The following is a 24,832-nucleotide window of genomic DNA, read 5'->3' on the forward strand; positions in this document are numbered from 1 at the left end:
GCCAAGTAACTCCACGTAGCCCTTGTAAAGCCAGCTATCTCCTTACAAGAGCTCATATTTAATATAACTACCGAACAACGTTGCGTTCTATAATTCCTATTACCAAATCAAAATACGTCGTCATTGGCAAAATCCTCCTGAACCTACAAGAGGGGAAAGCCACATTTTAATTAAAAAAAAGATACTCGTAAAATACGTTACAATACTGAGTATAATATTCTAACTGTGTCCTCTGCAGCTTGTTTACGTTGCTGCAACTAAATCGAATAGGAGTGCTTCTAAAACAGAAGAGCTTATCTCCATACAAAAACTTATGGACTTACGACCTTCTTCCAGTCAATGTAAGTCGGGCAAGGGTGACCATTGGCGTAGTTTATTTAGGACTTGTCCACAAGAATACGTGCTTGGGGATACTTGGACAAGTATTCGAGACCTTTGAGGTCGAAACCTTTAACTTGTACCTAGCGGGTAATTGGACTTTTTAAACATTTTCTAAAGTACTAAAAACGCGGTTTTGTATTTAAAAAAAAAAACATGCATTACATTACGAATGTGTAGGTAGATAAAGTTCGTGTAAACTTCAAAATGTATATAGTAAACACGCCTATAATGGACATGGCACCAATAATGAGACGTAAATCACAAATCCTGTGAAATGAGTATTAAGGATGCTGATAAGCAATAATGTGTTAACCCACACTAATTTAACAATAATGTCTAAAAACTGTAATAAATGTCATAAATTAAAGAAAAAGTGACGAAGCCCTTCAGTGGTGAAGGCCGGATTCGAACCGGCGTCTTTAACTATCGCGGCTAACGCGCTTAGCTGTGGCGGGGTGGCCTAGGGGTTCATGGCGTTAGCCGCGATAGCTAAAGACGCCGGCTCGAATCCGGCCTTCACCACTGGAGGGCTTCGTTACTTTTTCTTTAATATATGACATCTATTACAGTTTTTAATTTATATATAAGTAGTAGTGTGACTACTTAAAAAAAAAACATCAAAATATTTTAATAAAATAAATTGATTTGATCTTGTTCAATGATATGTCTACTCAAAAAATTACGCTTAAAGTTGACATTTTATTGCAAAATGAGTGTGGGTTGACACATTTTTGCTAAACAGCAAATATTTTTTACCATAAACAAAACCCACAGCGATGCTTAAGTATAACGTGACTGTCCGTTTTAATGGCTCTCTACACGATGGCCCAGCGCTGGACCAGCGAGATGGCCATGCGATGGTTGAGAGCACGCATTATGGAATCGTCAGGTGACAAGCAAAGGGCGGACACGCTATACATCAAAAATCACTTGCGTTTCTATGTGTGAACGGCACGTCTGTACACGCGTTAAGGGGCCCACTGACTATCAGTCCGCCGGACGATATCGGCCTGTCAGTTGTTCGGAACTGTCAAATTTTTGTTCTAACTGACAGGCCGATATCGTCCGGCGGACTGATAGTCAGTGGACCCCTTAATGCGTCATAGTGTGAGTAATACTGAGCGGCCGGCAAACGACCGTCACTCTGCTGTCGCGGGGCGAGGTAATTCTAGTCGGGGCGGGGCGGTGCGTGGCCGTTCTGTATGATAATACTATTACTTATTCTGTGACACTGGGCTGAATAATGTGATATGAAGATACGAGTTACACGATTTGCCGCAGCGAACAGGTATGCTTTCATCTCATGATTGGTGTTGTTACTATACATACACTATATAGATTTCCTCGCAATATTTACATTCGCCGAATACCTTCTCGTATTATATGTAGAAATAAATTAATAGGTAGGTAGGTAGTTTATTAATCGAAAGACTGAAATATATCTAGACATAAAACTAATTAAAAACTTAACCGCTAAACCTAAATGTATCTGAACGTAAATCCATATCCATACTAATCCATACTATAATATTATAAATGCGAAAGTCTGTCTGTCTGTCTGTCTGTGTGTTACCTCTTCACGCTTAAACCGCTGAACCGATTTAGTTGAAATTTGGTATACAGATAGTTTGAGTCCCGGGGAAGGACATAGGATACTTTTTATCCCACAACTCACCCCTCAAGGGGGTGAAAAGGGGGGTGGAAATTTGTATGGGGAATCAATAACCGCTGAACCGATTTAGATGAAACTTGGTATGGGGATAGTTTGAGCTGTGGGAAAGGATATAGAATAACTTTTATCCCCGAAATCATCCCTTAGGGGGTAAAAATGGGGTGGAAATGTATAGTGTGGACCAATTTGGGGGTAAAAAAAGGGTGGATAAAAAAGCAGATTTGTTTAAGAATTAAGGTACCCAAATTACTAATTCCACGCAGACGAAGTCGCGGGCAAAAGCTAGTATTAATATAAAGTAATTATGTATAAAATAACTACCTACTGAAACTCGCTCCGGGCTGCCCCCGACGCAAAGGCCCCATTACGCTCGCTGCGTTGCCGCGTTTGATGGACAGCCTTTATATCAGGAAAAACCCGGGGATCAAGGCCCCTTTCTATAAATGAATTGAATAAACTGATTCAGTCAGTAAATAACTGCGCCTAAACCCCGACGCCGCGCCGCGACGCGCAAACAAAACAATCGGAAGTATCGGAACTAAACCAATATGAATACCCGATGCATTCAATACGTGACTTCCATACGAACTTTATTTTATATTTTATTTGAACTCCAGTAGGAATCACGACACTATGCTATACTATTATTACTAACCATAGACATAGTATATACAAGAAGTTATAGACGCGCCATCGAGCGACCGGGTAAAAGAAAGAATACGGTTCCCTGAGCCAGAAGGCGAAAAATATCCTTATATGATCATGTTTTTCTAAGAGGCGTTGATATTCGTAGACGTGGAAAAAATATATGTAGTTCTTGACTATATTATCTTTAACAACATAGCTTCCGATACACGAATTATGACACTTCGCTCGATACAATTAATTCCCAAAGTAACCTCTAACTCGGACTTTTAATCCTACTTTACTCGGTTATTTATTATGTGATAGATAGATAGATAGCGTTTATTCGTGGCAAAAAAGAGGAAAACACGTACATAGGAAACACAACATAAATAATATAAGCCACGAAATGGTCCCGACTCAGCATGGTGCTAGCCTGGCTGGGCTAGCGCTGATCTTCCGTCGGGGCCATGAACTAGTGCAGTTCTAAGAATACTAACACAGTATAAAACAAATAATAAAAGACACGTCAAGATTAATTAAAACAAACAAGATGCAAAAATAAAAATAAACAACAATTCGTTAAATAATAAAAATGAGAGTGAGTGGCGGTTGCGGAAGGGACAAAAAAGGCAGTAAGTACATACTTAATACACTTATGTAAATATAATAATCTATATTGAATCTAAATGTAGCTATTGCAAGGTAACGTTTTTAAAATAAATAAAAACCGACAAAATTCGATCAAAATTGACACTTGGCGCGTATGTTCTTTCCCGTTCTTTCTTGCGAAATGTGACAAAGACAGCGGCAAACCGATGGAACGGCCTTCATATAAAATTAGGGCAGCATAGGATTTTTTCTATTTCACTTTTATAAATTTCGGTATTTCGCCATCGCCTCCTACCTATGATGCCAGCCGGTCGGTGATAAGGACAAAGCATGGCACTATTTTCTCTTTCCTCTTATAGGAATCGCAATAAGACTATCTTTCTCTATCAAAGAGTGTCAGGCCCTTCTTACTAACGTCACCTAACGTATAGAACCGGCACAGGGAACCAGTATTTTGCGCCATAAGTTGTTTTTTTATACCACGTCGGTGGCAATCAAGCATACGGCCCGCCTGATGGTAAGCAGTTACCGTAGCCTATGGACGCCTGCAACACCGGAGATATTACACGCGCGTTGCCGACCCTTTAAAAACCTGTACACTCCTTTTTTGAAGAACCCCATACTGTAGCCCCTCGGGAAAAACTCGGCAGGGAGCTCATTCCACAGCCGAAGCGTACGCGGGAGGAAATTCCTCTTAAACCGCACAGTACGCGACCATTTAGGTGCTGGGGTGTGAGGATGAACACATGTTGTTTTGAAAATTAACCATAGAAGCGGAGCATGAGTCTCGGGACCTAAACGCGTAAGCGCCATGAATTATAATGCGCTTACGACGTTTTGGTCACGTGGTACAGGTTGCGTTTGCGACAATTTCATTGTTTGGTATGGCTTCTATATGTCGGCGGCAGATCGTAAAATCGGGCATATCGAGATATTCCTAGGCATATCATGAAACGCTGCCCTTTCACGATCTGACTAAGAATAACCCAGGCATATCACGATCTGCCTAATAAAAGAGACTGCAGATCGATCATACCAATTTTGGTGTTTGAAGATCCTTTTGTGAATTCTTATTATTAAGTTTGACATATCTATAATAATTCAATGTTTTTAAGAATAATAATAACTGCATCAATAAATTGCTCTGATATTTAGATTAAGGTAATATTTAAAACTTGACAATTTAAAAGTGCTTGTTGCTAGGTCTATTTGAATAAAGATTATATTGACTTTGACTTTGCATTCGTTGATATTCCTAGCTTCATACCGGGCGCATCGTAAAATAACATGAAACGCCGGCATTTCGTGATCTGACTAGCCTAGCGACAACTAGCCATATCGTGCAATCTAATAATATTGTTATGTAATATACATAACTCAATGCACTATACAGGTAGAGTTGCCACCCATACTATAATATATAGTATCGTACTGTATTTTAGTCACTTGTACTATATATTATACAAAAACAATATAGTACGAAAAATACTATATTTTAATCACTCAAGAATGGGGTATACAAATGTCACCGATATCGCATCGTATGCGACTTGGATTTTCATTCGCCTCAAATAGGCATCCTACTTTTTTCAAATTTCCCAATAAATACTATATTTTTTAATATTTTGTCAAAAACACTATATGTGTATAGAAAAAAGGTGGCAACCCTATATACAGGCAATTTCTTCCAGTAAAATTCCAGGCTAACCCAAACTTATATACATTGTGACATCAAAATTATATCTAAATCATGTCAGTAGCTCGTCTATGTACGGACAAGTACGAGCTAAATGCACGCGCGACTGACATCATTCCGATATCATTTTAATGTCACGATATAAGTTTGAATTCACCTCATAATCTCTGATTCAAAACCCCTAATTGGAAATCGATTTATGCCGTTATTTATAACTACAAGCCTCCATTAATCCATCCAATAATAATAATAATAATATAAATAATTTAAGTTTAGTTGCTTAAGATAGTATTAAGTACTAACATGTATGGACCATTATGAAGTCTGAAATAAACGATTTTTTTTTTTTTTTTTTTTTTTTTTTTTTTATTAGCTATTAATCGTTTGTCATAATATGTCATAATGGCTTATGTATTTGTAAGAAAGACATTACATACGTATATTAAGTAATAGTCATAATCATAATCATAATCATAATATCGTTTATTGCACCATGGTAAAAAGTTGTTACAAAAAAATACAGAGTATATAAGTATCACATGGACCCCAGAAGGGTGTTGCAAACATTTTCTTAAGCTAAGTATTAATAAGTTTACTTACGTACTAACTTTGGAACATAAACAAGCCTTATAATAGCGGTATATCAAAATTATATTAATTACTTATGAAAAATATCATCTAGGAATTCTGTGGCTGAGTAGTATGCTTTTTCTGCAAGGAATGATTTCAACTTTTTTTCGTATGTCGCGTCTCTTTCCTCTGCTTTTATATGGTTTGGGATGTGATTATAATATTTTACTGCTGCATAATGAGGTTGCTCAAGCTTATATTTTAGTCTTTTGTTTGGTAGCTCTGAATAAGTTAATATTTTTCCTTACATACATGCCCAATTCAAAAATATATATAGATGGTAGAGTAAGTATGCCAAGTTTAATAAAATGAGGTTTGCAACTATCCCTATTTCGAATTCCCATTAATACACGAATGCATTTTTTTTGCATCACAAATAAGTCGTGTGCATCAGTACTGTTACCCCATGTTAAGATCCCATATCGTAACCATGAATTTGCAAAGGCGTAGTAGGCAGTTAGAGCTGTAGTTGCTTCCACGTGTTGAATTTTATAACTAAATCTAACTAGATTTATTTATAGATAGAAAATGAGCAATTTATGACAATAAATTGTAAACTTAAAAAATATATTGCAAGAATAAATACAACTTAAGTTTCAAAAAAATTTTTAACTACGTATAATAATAATGGTACCATTCGATTCCTTATAATTTATTAAAAATATATTGTATAGCAACAATATACATAAACGCAATATTTCACCGACAAAATCGCAATTTCCTTGTTTTTCACGGCTTCTAAGCGATAGCGACGTTACATGCTGACGTTACGATGTAATGCCAATTTGTTAGAAGCGTTTCGTCAGTAAAGTGCGGGTGCCAGACTTTGACAATTATTTGTGACTTTTGTATTGCTTTAAGACAATGGGTCCCTTACAGACATTTGATCCTCAAAACAAACCTGATCGACTGATGCCATTAATAAAAAATTGTGGAATACCCTATTGAGGCTTTATGAATAAGGGATTAGTGGTGGATTCGTGTCAATGTGTGTCATGTCATATTCGTATACGCATCGATGTACACATGTGTAAGATGAAAACTACTACAAAACATACCTACAAAGAAAAAAACCAGCCAAGTGCGAGTCGGACTCGCGCACGAAGAGTTCCGTACCATTACGCAAAAAACGGCAGAAAAGTCACGTTTGTTGTATGGGAGCCCCACTTAAATATTTATTATATTCTGTTTTTAGTATTTGTTGTTATAGCGTCAACAGAAATACATCATCTGTTAAAATTTCAATTGTCTAGCAATCACGGTTCATGAGATACAGCCTGGTGACAGACAGACGGACAGACAGTGGAGTCTTAGCAAAGATAGATATAACTCCGTAATAGATGGATACAGTCTAAGGAAAAAACGTGCCTCGAAAATCACGAAAATTTGATTCTCGATCAGATGGCGCCACTAGTTTTGGCCTACTCTCGTATAGAGGGCGTTGACTGTTTCGTTTGTTATTTATAATTTTAACGCATACCAGTGAAAGAACATGGGTCAAAATCAAATAAAAATAATTAATGCAAATAAAAAAATCATTTATCCATATTTAAATACATTTTATCGTATTTTTATAAATATTTATTTTTAGTTTTAAAGTGTGTCGACAGATGGCAGTGAATTTACTGGGGTTACAAAATTTACTATGACAGTACCGCTCTAGTATAAGTTACTTTATGGTCTTAGTAATAGGGTCCCGTTTTTACCCTTTGGGTACGGAACCCTAAAAAGTAAATACAAATATCAATTATAAGTCCGTAAGTATCGTAATGTATAGGTACTATTGTAACACAACTAATTTTGTCTCAGATTCGACCGGCTGGCCTCCGAGCACCACTGCCTCCGCATCAAGCTTCTTGGCGACTGCTATTATTGCGTCTCTGGCCTGCCGGAGGCGCGCGACGACCATGCCAAGTGCTGCGTTGAGATGGGACTGGACATGATCGACGCTATTGCGTGAGTATTGAGAGCTGTACTACTCTAAACACAACAGACTGGTGCTGCCATCTATGAATAAGTTTGGAAACAAATCAAATTATTGTAGTGTCACTAGGTCACTACACTCACTCACTGTAGTCACTGTAGTGTGACTACTTAAAAAACACAAAATCAAAATATTTAATAAAACAATTTGATTTGTTCCCAAACTTGTTCATAGATGGCAGCACCAGTCTCCCTATAGCTATATTCGTTTAGGAGGTGCAAGCCAGGGACCGGACAACCCTTTCCGCGATAAAACCCTTTCAATGGGCGACACTTAAACACGGCTAACACATTGAAAGACTTTCCCTTTTGAACTGCAAGCCCATTCATACCCTTACCTTTGACTTACCCTTACCGAAAAGCTAACCAAAAATAAGGCTAGCTCTTAATAAGGGTTACCCTTTAAGCGCTTTTTATAAAGGTTTCCCTTTGCGTGAAAGAGACAGGATTAGTATATATCTATGGTAGTGTATGAAAAGGAAAGAAAATACGTGCCTAGTCAAAGAACGCCGCCGTCGCCGCCGACGATCACTCGGATTCGAAGTAATGTGTGCTTTATGAACAAGGTAGACGACTTAAATTAGCACGCTTATATGCTAAAAGGGAAGCCCTTTATAAAGCTAACCCTTATAAGCAATATGCAAGGTGTTGGTGAGCGGATGATAAGGGTTTTGTAAGGGTATTTGGGCTACCGATTACTCAAATGTGGTAGCTTTATATAAGGGTTTTTAAAACCAAAACAAAGGGTTTCGTCTGGCAAAGGGTATGGTGAGTTAAGCCTTATGCAATACCCTTATAAAACCCCGATAAGGGATAGCGGGCCGGTCCCTGGCTGCAAGCGCGCACTGCTTGCCCTTAGAGTTAGTCAAAGACGCCAAGTCTTATTAAGATATATATAGTCATATAGTCGAGACATTGGGACGGGTACCGCCGTCGCGAGGTGGCCTAGGGGTTCATGGCGTTAGCCGCGATAGCTGAAGATTCCGGTTCGAATCCGGCCTTCGCCACTGGAGGGCTTCGTCACTTTTTCTTTAATATATGTCATCTATTACAGTATTTAATCTGATAACTCTTTAGGACGACACTGTAATTTACCTAAATAACAGAAGCAAACGAAATATAATTTTCTTGTAATGTATCTAACATGCGCGCCGATTAACATACGTGTCGTGGCTCCTCGCAAGTGAGTGTGGCACTGCGGAGGAGGATATTGCTTCTGATCTGTGGGCTGTGCCACACCGAATAAAACGCTTTACGTATCGCGCCTGCATGTTTCCGTCACGGTACACGATGTGGTGGAATATATATGTTTTTCCGCAACTCGACGACTGGCGCCTATTTTGCATGACATGGGGGGTGGGCTAGTACTGCCTGCCCAGCTCCTTGAGGAATCCTATCAAACCTTTGATGTTGAGTAGGAGGTCTCTCGGGGATCCGATATTTTGCCCTGTATGGGACCGCTGCATTCCAGCACCACATGAGAGGCTGTTTCTTCAATCCCCATGCTTCCTCTGCATAGGGGACTGTCTGTGACACCTGTTATAAAAAGCTGAGAGTACCAGCCAGCACTTCATGTGTTCCAGGTCTTGAGTTTTCCCCATCATTCTCTACCAGCGGCACGTTGAGTGAGTGTTACCCTTGACCCTTTACACCCAGAAACACTCCAGGTGTTCCAGGTCTTGAGCTGTATCCATCGTTTACTACCAGCAACACGTTGAGCGAGTGTTAGAAGAGTGGAGACGAGAAGAGAAGAGGTTGACTTCGGGAATTTTCAGCTGCGTTCGCGTCATTATGTAGTTTTGAAACTATTTTTTTCTTTCTACAGGCTGGTGCGTGAAGTGATGGCTGTGAATGTGAACATGCGCGTGGGCATCCACACGGGGCGCGTGCACTGCGTGGTGCTCGGGCTACGCAAGTGGCAGTTCGACGTGTGGTCCAACGATGTCACGCTCGCCAACTACATGGAGAGCGGCGGCGTTGCCGGGTAAGGATATACTTAGTTGTTAACTTCCGAAAAATGCTAGGCTGTATCAGGGACACAGCAATGGTTTACGTGAAACGTGGTGTGGACAGCTTTTGCGAAGGCCTAAGGCTGAACTCGCATAGGCCCCAAGCGTTTGAGTGAGGCGCGCCTACACGCGAGACCGAAGGCCGAGCTGCGGGAGGTGAGTGCTCAAACAAAAAACACTACATGGTTAGCAGCGGCGTCGCAGGGTACACAGATATAGGTACTTAGATTATTTTTATGATAGAGTATCAATTTAACTAATTTAAGGGTTTAATAAATACTTATACAATAAGATATCTTACTGGTCTCAGTTTAGGACAGTATTACATAAATCGGTCCATAATAAACACATATATACCGATTAGTTTAAACACAAAAATATTTACAAGTGTAGCATTTCCATAGCCCCTGAAGACAGGCACTCAACCATCGTTGCCAATGTATCTTTCTGCCTTACAGAGTTATTACCATCAGAACAACTTACCCCGGTAACTGGTATCCCCACTCTCCCCTACCTGTAACCCGTTTTATTTTTCTTTATACATCAAAATGAATAAAATACAGCACCGAAAGTATCTTTCGGTCAGAAAAGAGACCTCGCCAGAAAGATTCGTCGTGTGTGCGATTTACGTCCAACCCAGAGGGGAAACTAGGTAGGCCTTATTGGGATTAGTCCGGTTTCTTCACGATGTTTTCCTTTACCGAAAAATAACTGGTAAATATCAAATGATATTTCGTACGTAAGTTTCGAAAATCTCATTGGTACAAGCCGGAGTTTGAAACCGCGACCTCCGGATTGAAAGTCTCATGCTCTTACCGCTAGGCCACCAGCGCTTGCTGCGCTTGCTTTGTCAGAAGAGTAACTATAATCTCAGTACCCCACTTCTGAAATGCTTGAATGATTTTAATCGTGAATTTTGACATTCTAACTTATTAATTGTTGCAGCCGAGTCCACATCACCAAGGAGACCCTCCAGTGCCTCGGCACCGACTACAAGGTGGAGCCAGGCCACGGAGACCAGAGGAACGCGTACCTCAAGGACCACAACATTGAGACCTACCTCATTGTACCGGACGACACCAGCCGAGTGGTGAGTTACCTCAGAAAAGTTACCTCATATGGGTTACCTCAGACAAGTTACCTCAAATGAGTTATCTTAGATGAGTCACTTCAGTAAGCATCATTTTTATCAAGGTCGAGTTCTGATGATGGATTCCATGAGGAATTGATGGGAATTCCTCAAATGTTTTCCTTGTAAGAGTTATAATAAGCAATACTTATAGCGATTTTTTTTTTCGTCTAAATACCAAGTATTTGCATTTAAACGGTGCTAATTGGTGAAATGAAAACCAAAATGGAACTCCACCACATGTACTTAAAATTTGGTGTTGGTTCTAATTGAACTATGGTTTAATTTTAAAGGCATTTCAACTGTTTTGTGAAGTCAGTATTTTTTTCTTTTAACTTTCATCTCTACATTTAATTTGTAGACTTATATTGACCGGGATATAGACCGTGATTACCTTTTGTATTATTTGTGAGCTCCCGATATTTCGACGCAGTTACATGCATCATGTTCACGGGTGACTGAAGATAGCGGGTGGGTGTCAAAGTTGTGTAGACAGCGCTCTGTCTACCCTCATTCTTGCGCGTCGGCTGCGTTCACTTTCAACGTTACCAGCGGTCGCATCACACTTGTTGGTCCGGTCGCGTTCACAAATAATACAAAAGGTAATCACGGTCTATATCCCGGTCAATATAAGTCTAGTGAAACTAACCGTGAATCATTCAAAACTCTAATTTAATTTGTATTTGTGTCCGCAGGACAAGAAACCCCAGAACTCTTTCTCCCTCAACGGCAACGTGTCCAAGGAGATGAGGGTGATGGGCCACGGATCACAACACGGCAAGAATTCGGCCAAGTAAGAATTCAATACAGCTTTGTAGTACACGAACTTATCGAGAGATGGCGCCACCTCCGAGATAGATCGCGCTAACGTAGAAACCTGACTACCGAGGTGCAAATTAGCAATTGATGTAAGGCCTAAGATACACTTGTAAGTTTTACTGGTTTTACTTACGTAAGTAGGGACAAAGCTTTTTATTAGAATGAGATAATGATATTAATCTCTCATTCTGTATCTGTAGTATAGCTGTGTCTATGCTGTGTAGGCCTAAGAAAAGATATATGTATATTCTCTAAAGTGTCCGGCAAGATGGACTTAAAAGATTTTAAATTAGGTATATGGTCAGTCAAAAGCATTCCAGAAGCTACTGGTTTCTTATTAAATGAATGGATTTCTATGTTCGTCTACGTAAAATTATGAAATAGGAGGCATACGAGCAGACGGATCACCTGATGGTAAGCGATTACCGCCGCCCATGGACACCCGCAACACCAGAGGGGTTGTAAGTGCGTTGCCGGCCTTTAAGATGGGAGTACGCTCTTTTCGTGAAGGTCATATCGGTCCGGAAATACCGCAGGCGACAGTTCATTCCACAGTTTAGCTGTGCGAGGCAGGAAGTTTCTAGAGAAACGCACAGTTGAGGACTGCCAATCATCTAAGTGGTGAGGATGGTAATGTTGTCGCGTAGGGCGATGGCGAAAAGAAGCGGCAGGGATTAATCCGAACAATTCCTCGGAGCACTCCCCGTTATACACGCGATAGAAAATGCAGAGCGAGGCCACATCTCTACGCAGCGCCAAGCCGTTCCGAAATACGCTGGCAGTCGACAATTCGAGTCGCTCTTCGTTGGATGCGGTCCAGAGGGAGAAGCTGGTATTGGGGTGCCCCTGCCCATAGATGAGAGCAGTATTCCATGTGTGGGCGAACCTGCGCTTTATACAGCTGTAGGCGGTGGGCCGGCGTGAAATACTGTCTCGATCTGTTGAGCACACCGAGCTTTTTTGAGGCTAATTTGGCCTTACCCTCTAAATGGCCGCGGAACTGGACTTCACTCGAAATGTCGACGCCAAGGATTCCTATACTGGCTGCGGCAGTCAGGGGAGTGCTCTCAAAACGAGGTGACACGACAAACTCGGTAAACGCGCAAACCTGTGTCTTGGCAGGGTTAAAACGGACTAAGTTTAGTCGACCCCATTCAGAGATTTCTTTGACTCCGCCCCGCCGGCAGTCGTATCGTACTGTGTATATCGTCAGCTGCCGCTCCGTTGGTGGATTAATACGCAATCGTAAGTACTGAAAACGAGTTCTCTGGTTCTTTAAAAACCTGTGCAGTATTTTTAAAAATCTAATTTTATATTAATTTGTGCGTAAATTTCATACTATTCTGTAATGAATTCCGCACCCTCGTTTAATTATAACGTCGGTAATTTCGGAACTGATTTATCATAAGCTTTGTTTGTCCAAAGCCTCCCAAGCGAATTTCGCTTCAAACCCACACCATCCTACTTTAATAAGGGATATATTAGCATGAACTTATACTGTAGTTAGGTCTTTTTGGTATGTGCGGTTAGTTTTATAGTTACCCTAGTGTGTTTTCTCAGTGAATCTCAAAGCGGACGGCGCCGGGGGCTATTATCTACCCGTATTAGATTCGGTTTAAATCAGAAACTGACATTATTCTCACATTACTCAGGACTGCAAAAGACTAAACCTTTTTAATGTTTAAACGAATTAGGGTCTTAAAGTTTATTGTGCAGTGCTGTTTTTTGAATGGCCGGGGAAAATCAACGGAGCGGACTTAAATACATTACGGCATAATATATAATATGTATTTGGACCCTTTTCCCTAGAGTTCAAGTGTGTATTTTAGTTTAAATATGCTATTTTTTAAAAGCTCATAATAATTCCTTCTATAAAAGTATTTTAACTTATTACAGGTGTCTTAATAAGACGCCATTTAGGGAAAAGGATCCAATCCACAAAAAACTATTAATAGAATTGATACAATGGTACAGCATCCTTGGTACAATGTCTCAACTCTCAAGGGCCTATTTGGGGCATTTTCTATGAAAAGGGACCTTATTGTCGATGACGCTTGCGCCGCACAGCGTCGCGCGGCATTTTATTTATATCGGAGCATCGTCAATAATAGCAAAAGTGCCATCGACAATTAGGTCCCTTTTTATATAAAATACCTCATTTTAGATTCAAGCTAGTTATTAATGTAAATAAAGAGTTTTTAATAGAATTTGAACTTTCTGTCAAAACGAAAAGTCATTGAGTTAAATGGCAAATTTTAGAGGATGGATCCTTTTCCCTAAATGGCGTCAATTGTCTGTGTTGTCTAATTTATCATTTTGAAACTTGAAGGATATAACCAAACGGAGTAGCCATTAACAGGCGTCCCCCTCCGTCGAAACTCTATGAACAATGGTCATACACATTATATGGACTGACGTTTATCTGACATGGTTATTTTTACGTTACGTATACACTAGCTTTTGCCCGCGACTTCGTCTGCGTGGACTTAGTAACCGCAGCTAGAGTAAGAATAGCGCCTGGAAAAAATTTCATAGCAATCTAAATTTGAGCATATTATGCACACAAATTAGCAGGCGCTTCGTTAATTATCTCAATTCCACCCCGCTTTTTACTTTCTTAAGGGATGATTTTCGGGGTAAAAACTATCCTATGTCCTTCTCAGGGACTCAACCTATCTCTATGCCAAATTTCATATAAATCGGTTCAGCGGTTTAAGCGTGAAGAGGGAACACACAGACAGACAGACAGACAGACAGACTTTCGCATTTATAATATTAGTATGGATTTGACGTGCCCCTATCCCGCAAAAATCGGCAGACTGTTTTGTACAGAAAATTACAGACAAGGCGTCTCTATTTGTGACATTTTCGACCAAAAGGTACCACATTGTCGCTTGTCAATAAGGTTGATTTCAAATTGAAGCTATACGGAAATAGCGCCTTATTGAAAACCGACAATAAGTACCCTTTTGATTGAGAACGGCACATTTAGTTATATCCTCCAAGTTTTCAAATGTCTTAAACAGGAAAGCCTTATGAATGTACTCACGACAACGCACCATTCTCATTTGAAAGAGAAAGAAGAAAGAAAGAAAATACATTTATTTGACGCCACAACATAGTACATAAAAAAAAAAGAAAAGCATGCAGACAAAAAAACATTTGGACGCCAAAAAGGATCCCCACTCAGCATAGTGCCGCGGCAAACCGTGGCGCTGGTTTTCTGTGGGGACCTGGCTTAATCTGGCATTTAAGTGTCACACGAACCTGTACTATTTTTCAAACTGGAAGGGTACGATGAATCGATGATGGATGTCATCTCCATACAATTTATAACCTAATAAAAATGCCAAATGTCGCAAAATTGTATTGAATTGATATCTATCATCGTACCCTTCCTCTGAAAAATCCATAAGTACTAATATTATAAATTCGAAAGTTTGTCTGTCTGTCTGTCTGTCTGTGTGTTACCTCTTCACTGCTGAACCGATTTAGTTGAAATTTGGCGTAGAGATAGTTTGAGTCCCGGGGAAGGACATAGGATAGTTTTTATCCCGAAAATCATCCCTTAAAGGGGCCCACTGACTATCAGTCCGCCGGACGATATCGGCCTGTCAGTTGTTCGGAACTGTAAAATTTTTGTTCTAACTGACAGGCCGATATCGTCCGGCGGACTGATAGTCAGTGGGCCTCTTAAGAGGGTGAAAAGCGGGGTGGAATCATGGTAGAATTGAGATAATAAATGAGTTGCTTAATATTTGTGTGCATATTATGCTCCAATTGAATGATTGCTATAAGATTTTCTCCAGGCGCTATTCTTACTCTAGCTGGGGTTACTAAGTCTACGCCGACGAAGTCGCGGGCAAAAGCTAGTGCTATAATAACCGCCGCCATGTACCTAATCAAAATTACGCTCTCATTTTAAAACTACATTCGGAATATAACAACTTGGCAAGTTACATATATCTAAGTCTGGTGCTAGTTTTCGTTGCTACAAATTGTAATAAAAAAAATTCAAGCGACGTACACTTCTACTTATCAGCTATTTTTGCGTACGGGGAGAGGTAATTCCCAGGGGTTGGAACGTGTTATTGAAATACCTGTTAATGTCGTTCCAAAACCGTTATACTGATTCGTTTATTTAAAAATTCGGAATATAACAATTTGGCATGAATATTCAAGTTACATATATCTAAGTCTGGTGCTAGTTTTCGTTGCTACAAATTGTAATAAAAAAATTCAAGCGACTTGAAGTTGTACGTACACTTCTACTTATCAGCTATTTTTGCGTACGGGGAGAGGTAATTCCCAGGGGTTGGAACGTGTTATTGAAATACCTGTTAATGTCGTTCCAAAACCGTTATACTGATTCGTTTATTTAAAAATTCGGAATATAACAATTTAGCATTAATATTCAAGTTACATATATCTAAGTCTGGTGCTAGTTTTCGTTGCTACAAATTGTAATAAAAAAAATTCAAGCGACTTGAAGTTGTACGTACACTTCTACTTATCAGCTATTTTTGCGTACGGGGAGAGGTAATTCCCAGGGGTTGGAACGTGTTATTGAAATACCTGTTAATGTCGTTCCAAAACCGTTATACTGGTTCGTTTATTTGAAAACCGTTTAATTGATGGAAATCGAACTTAAAAATTTCGTTTTCTCCATACCGGTATGAGGAGAGAACGAAATTTTATGGTTCGCGGTGAAACTCAGAAGTTTTTAAGAAATAGCAATTAAGTACTTACTCGTTGTATCTAGCTTCAATATTTTAAATTTAACCGGTTAATTTCGTTCTACAGAAACGAAACACGAATGAATTTAGATTAAATTGGTATCTCAAAAGGACAGTTACTCGTATTTAACCGGTAACCGCAAACGGAAACGAAATCCTTTTCATTCCCGGGTGAATGAACGAATCTGTTTGAATAAATAAAAGGGTTTCAAAACACTATTAATTATTCCTTGTCAATGTTTAATTTGATATGTTTCCGCAGGGTGGAGCAAGGGAACGAGTTCAAAAAGCCCGAAGACGAGGTCAACGAGTACCTGATGAAGGCGATTGACGCGCGCTCCATCGACCGCCTGAGAGCCGAGCATTGCCGACCGTTCACACTGACCTTCCGCGACCAGAAGCTGGAGACAAAGGTATGCGATATTGGTGTTTATTTACAATGGTAGGAAGGATCAGTATTGATCAATCCACGGACTTCGGGCACAGATTAATAAATAGTTACTACGCTTCGGGCCGAGCATTGCCGACCGTTCACATTGACGTTCCGCGACCAGAAGCTGGAGACAAAGGTATGCGATATTGGTGTTTATTTACAATGGTAGGAAGGATCATTATTGTTCAATCCACGGACTTCGGGTCGAGCATTGCCGACCGTTCATACTGACCTTCCGCGACCAGAAGCTGGAGACAAAGGTATGCGATATTGGTTTTACAATGGTAGGAAGGATCAGTATTGATCAATCCACGGACTTCGTGCCGAGCATTGCCGACCGTTTACATTGACCTTCCGCGACCAGAAGCTGGAGACAAAGGTATGCGATATCGGTGTTTATTTACAAGTCGGTGAGGATCAATATTGCTCCATCGATCGCCTGGGAGCCGAGCATTGCCGACCGAGTTTTCGCGACCAGAAACTGGAGACGAAGGTATACGATATTAGTGTTTATTTACAATGGTAGTAAGGATCAGAATTGTTCAATCCACGGACTTAGGGCCGAGCATTGAGTTTCCGCGAAGAAGCTGGAGACGAAAGTATAAGCGATAATGGTATTGATTTAACTTGTAGTAAGAATGTGACCAGAAACTGGAGGACCGTTTCAAAAATGCCAAAAGCAACTTCCTAGCTACAAAGTACAAACTCAGAAGAGTATTTTAAAAATACCGGACCGCCGCTAAGAGTAACTTAAATTGCCAAACTTTACAATTGGATTGCCCAAAAGTTGTTATGGCGAATGTTGGGCGAGTAAGATGACAGCGTCCTAACTCCTGAGTCGGAATCGTAAGGCGCCATTCATTTATTACATATTTAGGGGGAGAGGGGGGTCGAACATATATTTTCTTATTTTTTCTTACAAGAGGGGGGGGGGGGAGTTATAGTTCTTACTTAAGATCATAAAGATGCGATATTTTTACATTTCTACGAAACACTATGTTATCAAACACGGTGCAAAGTTAGCTTAAACGGGCTCCAGTACCTTTGTAGGGACAGATAAACGTTGCAAAATGTTTTTTTTTTAATAAACACTAAAACAAACCAAAGGTGTATTAATTTTTCCTTTAGATTCTTACGTAATATAGGGGGAGGGGGTCAGCCTATTCTTATTTTTACTTACATAGGGGAGGGATGGGTCAAAAACTGGCAAAAATCGTCTTACGTAATAAATGAATGGCGCCTAATGTGATTACAATCGGTGTTCGAGAAATTCTTTTTCTGATTTCAATTTGAAAAGTCGAAGACATTATTAAATGTGGAGGGTAATGAGTAATGAGTTTTAGGTTTTAGTACCAAGTTAAGAGGAGACGCTTTCCACGTAGATTTCCGCGCATTGACCAGCCGCAAGGAAGCGATGGCGAAATACCCAAATTTATAAGAGTGAAAGAGAAAAAGGATTATGCTGCCATACATGAAGCTGTCAATACATGAATATGTCTTTCTCTTACCCCTGGTCGCTCGGTTTCATGTCTATAACTACTTGTATATACTATGTCTATGGCCGGACAGCTATATATAGTTTGTCAAGGGACTGTCTCATTTCGGGCGTTGACGGAGAGAGTCTTTGTCTTGCACTGGTGCTGGCGCCCAGAAGGGGATGAGTGTAGTTTTTTTTGGTTCATATTTACTGACAAGATTTGCTTGACCAACTTTAATAGGGAATATTATGCAAAACTCTGCGAGGGCGTCACTAGCACAATCACAGGGCCTGCCGAAAAACACGAAAATCGAAAGTTCGGTGTCTGCCTCCCTATCACTCTTGCATATTCGATTGATAAAGAGGCAGATAACGAAATTGTCAATTTTAGCGTTTCGTGACAGGCCACCTGTAAACACCTGTTGCCTTGGTGCAACAATGTCATTCCATAAATGTCATAGTAAAAACTTGTCATAAATCTGTTTAAGGCCTAGTATTATGGATGGTATAGAAAGGATCGCAATCTCTTATGGCAGAATTGTTGTAAAAGTGACCGCGTTAAGCTTTAAATAATAGTTCCTAATCTCTCCGGTGGCGCTAGTTAGGCTCTGGGACATGAGTATAACATGAACCATATAAGGCAACAAATAACCCGACCAAATTACGTAGGTTGTTTTTGGTAGTATTTCGGTGTATGGTGGCGCCGCCTAATTACTGTTTTTTGATGGACACTTTTCATACATAGAGATTTGGCTCCTTTATACAGTCTCCATGGCCTAGTGTGTATAACTTACTCTATGGTTTAGTATGTGTACTGGTGCTGCACTCTGGCGGCAGAACATTGCAGTAATACTTCCTATTATGCAATTGCGAGTCGCACTCGGTTCCGTACCATTACGCAAAAACAGCAAAAAACGTTTGTTGTTTGGAAGCCCCGCTTAAATATTTATTTTATTCTGTTTTTAGTATTTGTTGTTATAACGGCAACAGAAATACATCATCATCATCATGAGATCAACGTCTTAGTAATAGCAAAGAAAAGTCCGTAATAGATGGATACAGTCTAAGGAAAAAACGTGCCTCGAAAATCACGAAAATTTGATTCTTGATCAGATGGCGCCACAACCTTTGGCCTACTCTCGTATAGAGGGCGTTGACGGTTTCGTTTGTTATTTAACAATTTTAACGCATATCAGTGAAAGAACATGGGTCAAAATAATATAAAAATATTGCAAATATAAAAAATCATTTATCCATATTTAAATACATTTTATAGTATTTTTATAAATCTTCATTTTTAGTTTTAAAGTGTGTCGAGATGGCAGTGAATTTACTGTGGTTACAAAATTTACTATGACAGTAGTACCGCTCTATCCTTTTATATCCTATTTGGTAATAGGGTCCCGTTTTTATCCTTTAGTTACGGAACCCTAAAAATATAAAGCAAATTAAATTATGGCACGCTTAATTAACCTTTCCATTTCATTCAAACTTTTCAACCTTTGCAAACTCTTAAAATTATTAAGACTTTCGTCTGGTCGCGACGTTGTGCCTTGACTTTGAAAACTTCACACTTTAATTATACAAACGTTTTATTTAAGAGGATAACGGACGACCGCTTCCCCACTCAAGCGTAGTCCCCATTTTCCTTCCTGGATATTACTTTATGCAAAGATAGACCGTAATAGATGGATACAGTCTAAGCAATGAGGATATAATAAGATAGAGCGGTACTGTCATAGTAAATTTTGTAACCACTGTAAATTCACTGCCATCTATCGACATACTTTGAAACTAAAAATGAAGATTTATAAAAATACGATAAAATGTATTTAAATATGGATAAATGATTTTTTTATTTACATTAATTATTTTTATATGATTTTGACCCATGTTCTTTCACTGGTATGCGTTAAAATTATAAATAACAAATGAAACAGTCAACGCCCTCTATACGAGTAGCCCAAAACTAGTGGCGCCATCTGATCGAGAATCAAATTTTCGTGATTTTCGAGGCACGTTTTTTCCTTAGACTGTATCCATCTATTACGGAGTTATATCTACCTTTGGTCTAAAGAAAAAACGTGCCTCGAAAATCAAGAAAATTTTATTCACGTTCAGAGGGCGCTACTAGCTTTGGCCTACTGTCGTATAGACGGCGTTGACGGTTTCGTTTGTTATTTAACAGTTTTAACGCATATCGGTCTAAGAACATGGGTCAAAATCATAAAAATAATTAATGCAAATGAAAAAAATCATTTATCCATATTTAAATACATTTTATCGTATTTTTATAAATCTTCATTTTTTGTTTTAAAGTGTGTCGACAGATGGCAGTGAATTTACTGGGGTTACAAAATTTACTATGACAGTACCGCTCTAGTATAAGTTACTCTATGCTTTACGTAAAACATTTCGAGACGATTTATTGTAAATATATTAAGTGTTACAAAAGTAAGCGCAAAACTCAAAAAAATATATTTTCTATAATAATCAAAAATCAAACGAAGGGGCTATGGTTTAAAAGCATCAAATCGCCTAAAAAATATTTTCCACTAGCTTTTTCCCGCTACTTCGTCTGCATGGAATTAGCTCCAGGAGTTAGCGTTAGTATAGCGCCTGGATAAAATCTAATAGCAATAATTTTGAGCATAATATGCTTAATTGTTTACACCAATTAACAGGCAAATTTATTTTCTCATTTCCACCCCCCTTTTCACCCTCTTTAGAGATAACTTCTGACATAAAAACTATCCTATGTCCTTCCCCGGGACTAAAACTATCTCTATGCCAAATTTAAACTAAATCCGTTCAGCGGTTTAAGCGTGAAGAGGTAACAGACAGACAGACACACTTTCGCATTTATAATATAGTATGGATGATGTTAATATCCAGAGAGTAAAATGGGGACTACACATTTAAGAAGAAGCGGTCGCCCCCTTTCCTCTTAATTATATACAAACTTTACATTTAATTAGAGCTTTGATTAGAGTAATGTTTAGACAAAAGCTGACCGGTATTCATTATAATTATCTAAAATCTAGAACGCCCTAAAACCTATTTTATCCTAAAGAGTCTTGAAAATTAATTTACTTGCATTAAATTTAGCTTCCAAGATTTGACCCACACATACATATATACATACATACTAACAGGGCAATTTAACCCTTAAATGCATAGTGATGGATTAGGGATGAAAATTCCGGAAAAAATCAAATGTTTTTTTCGGGAATTTTACAAAATTTCGTTTTTTTCGGTTTTTTCCAGTTCTATTCAGAAAAATTAAATACGTCACACACAACGCCACTGATGAGTGATGACAGTGTCAATGCCATGGAGACTATATAAAGGAGCCAAATCTCTATGTATGAAAAGTGTTCGTCAAAAAACAGTAATTAGGCGGCGCCACCATACACCGAAATACTACCAAAAACAACCTACGTAATTTGGTCGGGTTATTTGTTGCCTTATATGGTTCATGTTATACTCATGTCCCAGAGCCTAACTAGCGCCACCGGAGAGATTAGGAACTATTATTTAAAGCTGAAAGCGGTCACTTTTGCAACAATTCTGCCATAAGAGATTGGCATCCTTTCTATACCATCCATAGTCAATGCCATAAACACATTAGACATGCAACCTTAACCTACCTGTTTGAATTCCTAATTAGTATATTGAAAAATATATTGTTTTTTTCCGAAAGAAACTGTAATTTTCCCGGTTTATTCAACGCTATTTATGGGTGTACTTCCTTTTTGGTGAAATTTATTTCGCCAAATTTCCCTTGGCAACCAACCTTTCGCCAAAGTTTCATTTGGCAAACCAATCGTTGGCATAACCTTGCTTCGCAATCATTTCTTTTCCCAACCCCATACTTGCGAAATGAAAATGACGTACTAGGTTGGGTTAGGTTAGGTTGGATTATGTAAATTTGCGAAATGAAATTTCGCCCAACTAAAAATATGGGATAAATAGTTTGGGAACTGAAAGTTTGTCAAGTAATTTTCGCCGAAACATCAGTAAACCCTATTTATGCCCTTGACTGTACAGTCAGAACCAGAAGTTGCTTAGCGGGCTAGGTGTTCAAAAGATCTTGACGCGACTTTATTATTAAGGGAATAAGGGCGTGTCAAGATAATTTTGAACACCTCGCCCGCTCAGCAACTTCTGCTGCTGTCTGTGCATAGGTGCAGCAGAAGTTGCTGAGCGGGCGAGGTGTTCAAAATTATCTTGACACGCCCTTATTCCCTTAATAATAAAATCGCGTAATAATTTTGAACACCTCGCCCGCTCAGCAACTTCTGCTGCTGTCTGTGCATAGGTACTAAAGCAATCACTGAATAGCCGAATCTCTTAAGAAACTTAGGTAATTTATGCGCCGTTTGTATAAAAATAATATAGCAACTTCATCAACTCGGCCATCAATCTTTCATTTGGGAAACTTCCAAGACTCGCCTACAGCACTGTGACGTCACGCACTTTCTCACTGCCGGAATCGGTGTGGGTCAAATCTTAGAATCTGAATTGGACCTCTCGATTTCCGGTTGAGCTGAAACTTTGCATACACATGTAAGTCGGATGACAATGCAATATTATGATGACGTGGAACTGATGATGGAGACAGGAGGTGGTCATGGGATCTCTGTGATGAAACAGCGTGAATGAATTGTGTTTTGGGGTGGTTAGAATTGTTTCGATGAGTATTAGTTGCCTATTGCCTGTTCCGTACCCAAAGGGTAAAAACGGGACCCTATTACTATTACTATGACTCCGCTGTCCGTCCGTCTGTATCTTATGAACAGTGATTTGAGTGACAGTTAAATTTTTCACAGATGTATTTCTGTTGCCGATATAACAACAGAATAAAATAAATATTTAAGTGTTGCTCCCATACAACAAACGTGATTTTTTGCCGTTTTTTGCGTAATGGTACGAAACCGACTCCGACTCGCACTTGGCCGGTTTCTAACATGTGATCTCTTTCTAACAGTACACGGCAGAGCGGGACAGGATGCTGAAGGTGTACTTTATCTGCTCGCTGGTGGTGTATGCCGCGGTGACATTTGTTCAGCTGCTCGCCTTCGACATGTGAGTGCCTGTTAGGAGTAGCTGTAGCTGCAGAGATAACTGACCCCCCTGCATAGAAATTTGTTTGCAGGTGGGGGTCAACTATCTGTGCAGTCTCCTGTAAATTATGATACAATAATATATATCATTACACTCGAGGCGATATTATGCGCGCGGGCTGGAAGCGAGCGCGCAATAAGGAAGCCGATGTGTGTAACGACCAAAGCACACGTGTTGTGGTTGGGTCCACGATTTCGTGGTTGGTCCCATAGAAAGATTTTCTCAGTATAATCCCAAAACTTCCATGGCAACGGGAATGCACTTTTTTTATAAGTAATAATTTACACAACTTTGTGTACAAATCAAATTATTTTTTAAATATTTTGATTTGTATTTTTTAAGTAGTCACACTACTATTATAAATTATAAACTGTAATAGATGCCATATATTAAAGAAAAAGTTACGAAGTCCTCCAGTGGTGAAGGCCGGATTCGAACCGGCGTCTTTAGCAATCCGGGCTAACACCTTAAACCCCTAGGCCACTTCGCTACGTCGGTACCCGTCCCAATTTCTCAACTAATGCCATCTTAGTAAGACTAGGCGTCTTTGACCAACTCTAAAGGCAGGCAGTGCGCGCTTGCACCTATACGAATTTCTTACGGAGTTACGTTATAGCGAGAGAGACTGGTGCTGCTATGTATACACAATTTTTTCTTTAATATATGACATCTATTTCATTTAATAAATGGGGCATTTTCTATGAAAAGGGACCTTATTGTCGATGGCGCTTACACCGCACAGCGTCGCGCGGCATTGTATTTATATCGGAGCATCGTTTATAATGGCGTAAGCGCCATCGACAATAAGGTCCCTTTTTATAGGAACTACCACAAATAAATATCTGGGAGACCGAGCTTTGCTCGGAAAACATATAAAAACTCGAAAATGAGCGTTTTCCCAGAGATAAGACCTAGCTAGATCGATTTTTCGTCGCTAAAAACCCCCATATAGCAATTTTCATCGAAATCGTTAGAGCCGTATATATATATATATAAGATTTGCTCGTTTAAAGGTAAGTATAAGATAATTTAATTTAATTTTTTATTGTATAATAAATTTTGTGTTATCAGTAATGCCGGAGGTATTGCAACCGTGTCTATCTGCGGGGTTGTGGTGCTGTTCATCATCTACCTGGTCTTGGCTGCTGGCTTCGAGGTAATACTCCGTAATAACAGTGGCGTAGCGTTCTGCGAGGCCCATTCTTTCACTGTGCCCGAAAGGCGCGAGACCCGTCTTGGGGCGCGAGACCGTGGGCGACGGCCACACGCCTAGCTACGCCACTGCGTAATAATTCAGTCGCTGCTTTCTAATAAGTCTACCTTTATTAATAAATCAGGGGTAAAAAAAGAAAAAAAAAATAAAAAAAAAGTTCGCCTTTGTACTTTCAATTTATATTTGTTGTAATTTATGTGGTGTTGGCGAAGTATGGAAGAAGTAAGTTGGAGGGAAAAAGTTACCAATGAAGTTGACCGGTCTGGCCTAGTGGCCGACCTTGTCTGTGAT

General features: G+C 39.5%; 1 protein-coding gene across 3 annotated transcripts in view; it reads left to right on the top strand.

The window, feature by feature from the left end:
- LOC134754539 (adenylate cyclase type 6) overlaps positions 1-24,832 on the top strand; it is a 364,633-nt gene that overhangs the window by 313,898 nt on the left and 25,903 nt on the right. For all 3 annotated transcript variants that reach the window (XM_063690838.1, XM_063690837.1, XM_063690839.1), the window contains exons 13-19: positions 7,425-7,571; positions 9,424-9,582; positions 10,553-10,697; positions 11,432-11,529; positions 16,554-16,704; positions 23,192-23,289; positions 24,400-24,484. In XM_063690838.1, coding sequence (XP_063546908.1) covers positions 7,425-7,571; positions 9,424-9,582; positions 10,553-10,697; positions 11,432-11,529; positions 16,554-16,704; positions 23,192-23,289; positions 24,400-24,484 — 883 coding nt within the window. The remainder of the gene's footprint in view (positions 1-7,424; positions 7,572-9,423; positions 9,583-10,552; positions 10,698-11,431; positions 11,530-16,553; positions 16,705-23,191; positions 23,290-24,399; positions 24,485-24,832) is intronic.

This window comes from Cydia strobilella, chromosome Z (assembly GCF_947568885.1).
Source record: "Cydia strobilella chromosome Z, ilCydStro3.1, whole genome shotgun sequence".
NCBI classification, from domain to species: Eukaryota; Metazoa; Arthropoda; class Insecta; order Lepidoptera; family Tortricidae; genus Cydia; species Cydia strobilella.